Consider the following 8,751-nt stretch of genomic DNA (forward strand, 5'->3'; position numbering starts at 1 on the left):
CTTTGTATTTATTTAACTGATTCTTATTATGCTAAAAGTTATTAAAATATCTCCATGAAGCTTATACCGATGACAACTTGCATTTATTTATTTTTTTTTTTTTTTTTTTTTTTTTTTTATTCCTTTATAACTCCTCCTGGGAGCATAGGGCCTCGACTAGATTCCTCCATCTTACTCTATTTCGGGCTGTCTGTTTCGCTGTGTCCCATGTGATGTTGTATTGGGACAACTCTTGAAGGGCGGTTCGTCTCCATGTTGCTTTAGGCCTGCCTACACGCCTGCTTCCCTGTGGGTTCCACTCTAGCGCCATTCTAACTATGCTATCCTGGTCCTTTCGCAGTGCGTGGCCTATCCATCTCCATTTTTTCTTCCTGATTTGGAGTCTTATTGCTGTTTCACCCGTCATATTCCAGAGGTCTATGTTGGAGATTCTGTTTGGCCAGAAAATCCCGCATATTATTCTGAGACATTTGTTGGTGAAAGCCTGCAATTGTTGGATAATTGTCTTTGTTGTGAGCCACGTCTCGCTTCCGTATAGTAGGACGGATTTTACGCATGAGTTGAAGATCCGTATCCAGTTATTTTAAGTGTTTCTTATTGTAGAGACTATTTTCTTTCTGTGTATGGTATTCACATGCAGATAAGTGAAAAATGAAACATAACAGCGGGAGTGATGGAGAAGGTAGAGTGGAGTATGAGGACGCATGTGGATGTGAAAGGACCTCGGATAAATGCGTTCCTTTTTAAAATTCACTCTCGACAACTGCCTGCACCGCCCACCACCGCCTGCGGCGTCCACAAAGCGGTGACAAACGAAGCGGCTTCCTTGCACCAACAGCACCACCCATCCTCCCCCCTTTCAGATCCAACCCCCTTCCGGCACCACCATGGCATTCACTTTGATGTTTTACTTTTACTGCCTCTCGACGCTGGGGCTTCTGCTTCTACTTTTGCTTCTGCTGCTGCCTCTGCTCGAGCTCTATGATGATTTCTTTCCTGAAATTATATTTTAACTGCCAGTCAGCCTCGGCTACAAAACTCAGCCAGCAACCACCCGCAACCACTCCCCACCCACACACATTTCCAACAAGAGACCCAGCTCAACCACATGGGGCAGGGCAAGTGCATCATGTTGCTGGGCCATAAAAAGTAATGACAGCTGAAATTCTCCGGCTCGATAATGACGAACGAGCTAGAAGGATGATGATGATAATGATGATGAGTGCAAAAAAAAAGAAGCTCGAAATAAAATGGGCTTTCAACATCCCCAAAAGAGCTGAGCAAACAAATTGGTAGCCCTATGATTTATGGAAAACCTTGTTTCGAATCGAACAATAAGTGTAAATATTTAAAGAACAACTTTCTAGTTGTGCGATCTACTTAGTTTTACATAATTTTTAAAGTTAATACATTTCATTATCTGTGTCATTTCGCACTGAGTTGCAAGTAAAATCAGATCAACTTAAAACCTAATCGAACTGCTGACTAAACAGAATTATGCAGCGTTCTTATCAATTTTCTACATGCAAGCTTCGAACTTGTCGAGTGCGAACCTTGAGTCATTATTTCAAACCTAATAATGAAATAGTCTACAAAGCATTCTTCATAAGAGAAGTCATGCATATTCTCGCGTACCTTTGTTTGTTATACTTTGTGTTTTATTATATTACTGATAAAACAATATTCGTTACCTGTGGTACTGAGTGAGTATTTCATGGTAATCCTAGAATCTTTAATTCATTCCTTTGAATCGAAAAAGGACTATAGTATAGAAATTGCAATCGATGTAAAACTAAGAACATCGTCGAACAACGAAAACGCAACGTATTTGCAACTTGTTGAGTTTGAACGTCTGGGAAAACGTTTAATAGTTAAATTCATCAATAATTAAAATATATTTACAATTTGATTATTTATATGATTATTTAATTCGAAAAAGTGGATAAGTGTTTTAGTATATGTTTGTTTTGTTTCTTTATTTTTTTAAAATCCATATTATCGGAAACATATGTATACTCTGAACATTTTATATATTTTATTTTTTTGCAGGCTTATTAATGAGGATGGTTATGTTGAATTACTAACTGAACTAAGGGAGAGGTTCCCGGAATATTGGGTTCTAAGCGGCGCTTACAAACCATCTATTGCCCAACATCTATTCGTCGTCTCTCTTCTCTTAATCTCCAAGTTTTATGGTTTCAAAAAAATATTTTATTCTTTCTATAGAATGGAAAGAAGGTCGATCTTCAGAACATTGCTATGGATAAGTGCACTGCTCGTATTATTAATCCTTCTTATAATAACGGTAAGTTCTTTCAGTCAAGAACTTTAAATTGTATTTAAGCCCATTGTGTTTTTGTAGTACATTATACAGGTCGATGTTTTTGGAGTAACTTTAGAAGGACAGATGATCTATTTAAAGCACACTCCTCAAGAAATCCCAAGAGTTGGCGACTTGATACAAATAATTCAGGAAAAAATAGAGAACTCAACTAGTCCTGCAATTACTCCTATTGTTTTACATTTAGGTTTTTATATTTTATTAAACCAATCAAAAAAAATGTAGGAAACCGTCGGAGATAAAAAGAAAGAAAAATGAAATAAATAACTTTAAAATAAATAATTTACAAATCAATTGTTTAACTATGTTTATTTATATGTGTACCTTCTTGAAAAGTGAACTTTTTACACGTCCTGCAAACCATAAAGGCTGTTGCAAGTCCGATAAAAATAATAGAAAACTCCAGTTTATAGCCAAAGTAAAAGCTAAAAAATCTTTCAATCACCGACAGCTCGTAAGTGTAAATGAAAATTCGCTACACCAGGGAGCAAATAGGTTGGAGTGGTTCAGAAGTGTCTAGGGACTGGAGCTAGCGAATTATTTCCGCTACACTTGCTCATTTCAGGCACCACCTAAATTAATGGTGGCTATGCGAAGCCCTTGGAACAATCGATTTAAGTAACACCCTAGATTAAATAAATTGCTGACTAACATTCCCAAAATTTTGCAAAGCTTGCAACAAACAAAAAACATTTTTTAATAATGTTAATCTACAAAAAAAATGTTTACCACGTAATAGAAATATTTTTAAAAATTATAAATAATTTCTTGCATACTGATAAAAAGTAAAAAACATAAATATATTTTTAAGAAATATTTTTTTAATGTATTTTGTTGTTTACTAGTTAGTTCTTGTTCTATTTTGCCAGTTAATAGCAATCTGTGTAAGTGAATGGTTGAGTGTGCCATGAGCTATGTGAAAAACATCTGCCGACGGATGTGTTTGGCCAATGGCCACCCTCGCCCGCCCACTTGCCACTTCCCCAGGAAAATCGGACTGAAGTGCGCAGATAAACCCTCGGTGGCCATCGGACCCGACTCTCGTACATATGTTTGCTATATGTATATAGCCCCAGGACGATCTAGCCTGACTATTCATGCGTTTCAAATTTTCAATACACTCAAACGATAATCGAGATGAGGAGGAGCAGTTCTGTGAATGTGTGTGTGTGTAGGTGGGGTGGAAAAATAGGAGGAAAAGCGAGGAAAAGCAAGGCATCGAATGATGAAAAAGCGCCGCATGCTACATTTTTAAAGCGTTGGTAAACATGTTGCGGTGCGCTTTCCCCATGCGATATCTTAACGGCAGATTGAAGGGAAGTGTAGCCACAGGCAACACCTGTTCTAATGGCCAGCCGCCACCAGAGGTCGGGGATCTGATCTGGCTTATTAAACGGGGAGTTCACAGCACCCCAAGGATTGGCTGCGAATAATCGCATTGCCAACAATAAAATCAATCAAACGGTAAACAGAGTGTTTTGCGGGCTGTTCACAAAAACGAATTTTTTTTAGGGGTTGCCGAGGAAAGCAATTTGGGAAAAATACAAATAAGTCTAGCTTTTATTTTTACATTTATTTAATACACTTAGAACATAAAAAAATGTATATTTTAAATTATAGTTGCCTATTACAAGTTTTTATTAATCTATCAAGTCTAGAATTTAACTTGTTGTTTGTAGAAAAAATCATATATAATTATGGACCACTTGAAAAATTTGGTTTTAGTACAATCTAAACTTTAATCTCTTATTTAAAACTTTACCATTTGTCAAGATATATTTTAATCGTGACAAAAGGTTTCACAAGCCACTGATTAAAAAGTGTGTATTTATGAGAATTAAAACTTAATTGTTTAAATATGAACGAACGTAAACGAGATACACAAAGGCAGTAAGTACAGTTTGTCTGTCAATTAGGAAAGAGCTTTCCTGAACTCCTGTGATATTGTTTAATTTATGACAAGTTCCATTGTTCCGGTTTGCCAACACCGTGCCCTTTTCAAAAGGCCTCCACACACTGGGGCAAACATCACTAAGCGGAAAACAAATTAAACAACTCCCATGTGGAAAATGTGGTGGGGTAAGTAAAGTAGATTTCGAGGACGGGGGGGCCACTCACTCGTAAGCTGCCTTTTGTTCGTTACGTTGGCGTCGCGAAAGTGCCAAAGTTTTTCATTGTAATAAATATTTTAATTTTGAACTTGAGCAATTAACCCGGGAACGCATGTGGAAGTGAAAGGGATGCCGCCTCCATTGTCCTGGCAATTGTGATCGGGATACCAACACCACCACCCACCACCCACTTTAGCTACGTTTTTCCCACGCGGAACGCCTCTCTCTGAACATTATGAACTTAAGCCCCGCGGCAAACAACAAGAACAATAACAATAAGAATCTGAGACACATGCCAAAGTGGTTAAGTCGGCGGCAGAGAAATGTTGGCAAAACTTTTTGGGGCGACGCATTTAAATGATTTTGCATAATTCAATGGTGGCGCAAACTTTTCGAATCCGACGGCGGACAAGGAAAAAAGCGTCACGAAAACTTGGAACCCAAACTTGGCAATATATTTTCTTTAATTGCGCACAATTAATCCTTTTTATGATGCTCCTCCAACCACCATCACCATCAGCACCACCTCCATTATCCTTGCCAGGTGAGCACTCAAGGGTGGATCCTCGGCCTTTTCCACTTTATTTCTTCCCCCACCCCCTTGGGTGCCGTCAACTGGAAATGTACACAAAGGGCTTAATTATAAAAGTCAACACACGGCGAAAAGCGTTTCACAAAGAAGCTCAGGGGTTAGGCACTCTCTATATCATCCGCCGATGCACTCGCACCCATTCAACGGGGCTCTCACACAAAAACCCAAAAAGCAAATGCTGGATCTGAAGCTCAAAACCAAAAAAAAAACGAAATACAAAAAAAAAAAAAACAAGAAATTCGTATGTAATTAAAATGAAATCCCCTTTTTACGACTGATGTGGATGGCAAAGATTTTTACGGTTATTTGTTTGGAAAAAAATAAAACAGGAGGCGAGCAAAGGCGGACCTGCAGTAATTCAAACAGCGACCAAACCGGAAAATTTCATACGTACAGTGCGTACCAAAACTATATTTTTTTTATTGTCCTTCCAAATGCTGTGAAATTGTCATAAGATGGTGAGCATTATTTGTTTTATGCTATTAAGTATTATTTTATTTGTCTGAAGATGAATCAAAAATTCATGTTTTTTAAACATTTTGCGACGAATACTTCTGGGACGCAGTGTACAAATTATATGTATTTGTAAGTACACAATTTTTTGTTGATTAAGCAGAAAAGGGTTAGGCAAATGACAGCAGGCTGTTAATGAATGCTGGGCAAGACTTTCGTGGTAAAACCCAAACTTTGTATTTCAGTATGGGGAAAAGAAAGGGAATAAAAGGAATAATCTTGAAAAAATATTGAAAAAGAAATCCTTAAAAGGGCTAAGAGAAAGCCCTTTGAATCTACACGCTATCAGTATTTAGTCAAAAGAACAATTTCCCCTTGGGCTTAATCAATTTCAAATGCACTGAAAAAGGAATAGATTTTTATTGGGCTTAAATTAAGATTATTATTAATAATACTCATAATTACTCATAAAGTAACTAAATTTTAAATTTAAGCTGGTTCAAGAAATTCACTGAAAGTTTTAAGGATAAAGTTAGTCACTTTGTGTGAAACAAAATAAAATAAAGCACTTGTTTTAAGTTACATTGTTTTATATCTTTTATGATTAATATAAATAAATTCCAAGCATCAAATGTTTTTCATTTAAAAGGAAACTTGTGCTATAAAAAATACATAAAATTAATAAAAGAAATATATATTTTTATTGCTTGGCAGAGCACCACAGAGTCTTTAAAATATGTTGTTAGGCTAAGTGCAAGGACTTTATTTAATGTGTTCAGTTTTCAGAACTTTTATTTAAAAGAACTCATTTAAAAATGTTTAATTTCTTTTAATTCAATGTGTTTTTATTTTTTGGGAAGTGTGCACTTGGCAGGCGCAGTGTGCCAGTTCTATTTGCCAGTTTTAATTATTGTCCGTTTTTATTGCAGTCCGCAGATAACGTCCGACGACAGGGATATGGCCTTCGGTGGGTCGTCCTGGGCGGTTGGTTGGGTTCTTTTTTTTTTTGGGTGGCTGTCAGTGTCAACGCAGTCATCGTCACCCCCTTTCTGGCCCCGTGCCCCCCGCCCATGGCTTTTCGCCACTCGCAATCGCAGTGCAGCATCAGCTGGCGATTAACTTTTCAAATGGGAACCCTTTTTCGCGCCGCTGCCGGCGATATGCTAATGATGACCACCGCCCTTCATACCTTTTGCCCCCCCAGAAAACATATATATATATATGTACGTATAAGCGGGTAGATATATATGTATATATATGTAAAATCCCCAGCCGATTTGTGGACCCGTGTCCGCCATTCGTTGCCCGCTGGCTGTGATGTACACTTTTTGTGTTTCATTATTCGCCACATCCACATCCACATCAACATCCTTCTGCTGCTTCTGCTTCTGCTTCTGTTCTGTTCTGTACTGTTCTGCTTTTATTATTTTCAAGTTTAATTAACTTTCGTGTTGCTTTCAGCGAGAGCGGGAGCAGCGTACATAAATTTCGAGTGTTGCCTGTGGCCTGATGGCTTTTGGCCGACTGGGGAGCGGAAAAGCGATGGCGGATGGATGGAAATTTGATACGATTCGGTTGCCGGCAGAGTCGAAAAGTAACACACAGAAGGAACTCTGCGGTTAAAAGCGATGCCGGAATGTTGGCCATTAATAAAGAAAGGATCCCAAAGCACTTCATTTCCTATCTGGTTTAAATTTTTATTAAATTTTTTGACCACTCGAGATTTGCAGTACATTTTTTTAAGCAATCAAGAAATGTATTTATTTTATTAGTTACAATGACAAGTGATTGGTTTTAATTGTAAGCAAAGGGTAATTATTATTATTGAAATTCCATTAATTAGTCACACCAACAGGTAAATAGGAAGCCAAGTTAAGATATTCCACCACAAACATTCGCAGAATAACATCCACTTGATTTGTGGTGTTATAATCTACATTTTGCTCCACGTCTTCTGGTTTATGCCACACTGGTGGAAATTCACTGGCTATCAGATGAACAACTTTTACATTTCGACGGATAAACGGCAGGTGATCATCCTGTGCATCACGGCTTGGTTCTAGTTGAAAAATTCGTTGGCCCAAGCGTAAAATTTTCGAGTTAACAAGATTCAGCTCCAGTTGAACGAATCGTTTGAACCAATTCAAAGTTGTTGGAATGTTCAATTTAAAGGTTATACCTTTGGAACCAATTAGGTCCAGAAGAACAAGAAGATCTATTTTTTCTAGGAAGCCTTGTTCCTCCCACACTTTCGCCAAATGTTGAGAACCATGAAGAGAGTCCTCTTCCGTCCAATTTCCAAATGCCTCTTCTCCATCAAAAAAGACAAACATTAAACTGATATCAGATTCACGAAAGAGACTCTTCAAAATCGTTGCCATATTTAGCATCATGGCACAGGGAACTGCTGAATCTACGGTGGCAACAAAATCGAAGTCCTTGAAATACTTGCTATCATAATGGCAGCCCAACATAAGATATCTCTTTGCCTTCGGATTTTGACGGGCCACAATGTTGTGGAAGGTTAGGGTTCCCAAAATTGGTACCTCCTTCGTTACAGAGTCCAGTTCAACATTCCAGTCAAGATTTTTTAGGTAGTCCACTATATAATTTCTTACTGCCGAATGTTCTGGTGTTCCGACCACCCTTTTAACCGCAATTCTTTTCACATTTTTGCGAAGGTTTTCCAGATCCGAAAGTCCGGCTAGATATCGCATTTGATTGACATTTAGTTTTGAGTTCTCATTGCTCAAAGTTTTTTTATTTTCTCTGTAGGCATCCTGGGAGATTGTTGAAATAACAAATATTAACACAAGCACAATAAAAAATAGAAAACCTCTCCGACAAGCCATTTTCTATGAACTGAAGTGTTAGGGACTATAACGTTTAGAAATATAAATTAGATTCGCATATTAAGATTATATCGTACAAAGAACTTATTCCAGTTTAAGAAATTACTTCTTTTAAATGTCAAAATTGATGTAACTTTGTAATGTAATTCCCTTGCCATTAAAAGCCAAGGGAATATTTTACCACTATTCAAACTCATAAATTTAAAACGCTTGGACTTTTAATTACATTTTGCCTAATCAATTTGCCATGCACGAATAAATAAAAGACTTCAGGAAGAGATCGGGCACTGGGGAATAATATATATACGATCGATTCTGCGATAGGGCTGTAATTACTCGACATTGAATGACTCAGTGGCTGGCAGTAATAATCGCAGAGACGTATAAACGGCTCAAGGCATC

General features: G+C 37.6%; 1 protein-coding gene and 1 long non-coding RNA gene across 2 annotated transcripts; one reads left to right on the forward strand and one right to left on the reverse strand.

Annotated features, from left to right (window-relative positions):
• The first annotated feature begins 1,597 nt into the window (after window positions 1–1,597).
• LOC108100206 lies at window positions 1,598–2,623 on the forward strand. Its single transcript, XR_001771972.1, has 3 exons — window positions 1,598–1,703; window positions 2,050–2,305; window positions 2,363–2,623. It is a non-coding gene; the product is annotated as an uncharacterized LOC108100206 (long non-coding RNA).
• A 4,550-nt stretch (window positions 2,624–7,173) lies between these two features.
• On the reverse strand, window positions 7,174–8,366 carry LOC108100175 (glutaminyl-peptide cyclotransferase). The gene has a single exon (XM_017203942.2). The coding sequence runs from the start codon at window positions 8,347–8,349 to the stop codon at window positions 7,333–7,335; it is 1,017 nt and encodes a 338-aa protein (XP_017059431.1). The 5' UTR covers window positions 8,350–8,366; the 3' UTR covers window positions 7,174–7,332.
• Window positions 8,367–8,751: the final 385 nt, after the last annotated feature.

The sequence above is a fragment of the Drosophila ficusphila genome, unplaced genomic scaffold, assembly GCF_018152265.1.
Source record: "Drosophila ficusphila isolate 14025-0441.05 unplaced genomic scaffold, ASM1815226v1 contig_286, whole genome shotgun sequence".
NCBI lineage: Eukaryota > Metazoa > Arthropoda > Insecta > Diptera > Drosophilidae > Drosophila > Drosophila ficusphila.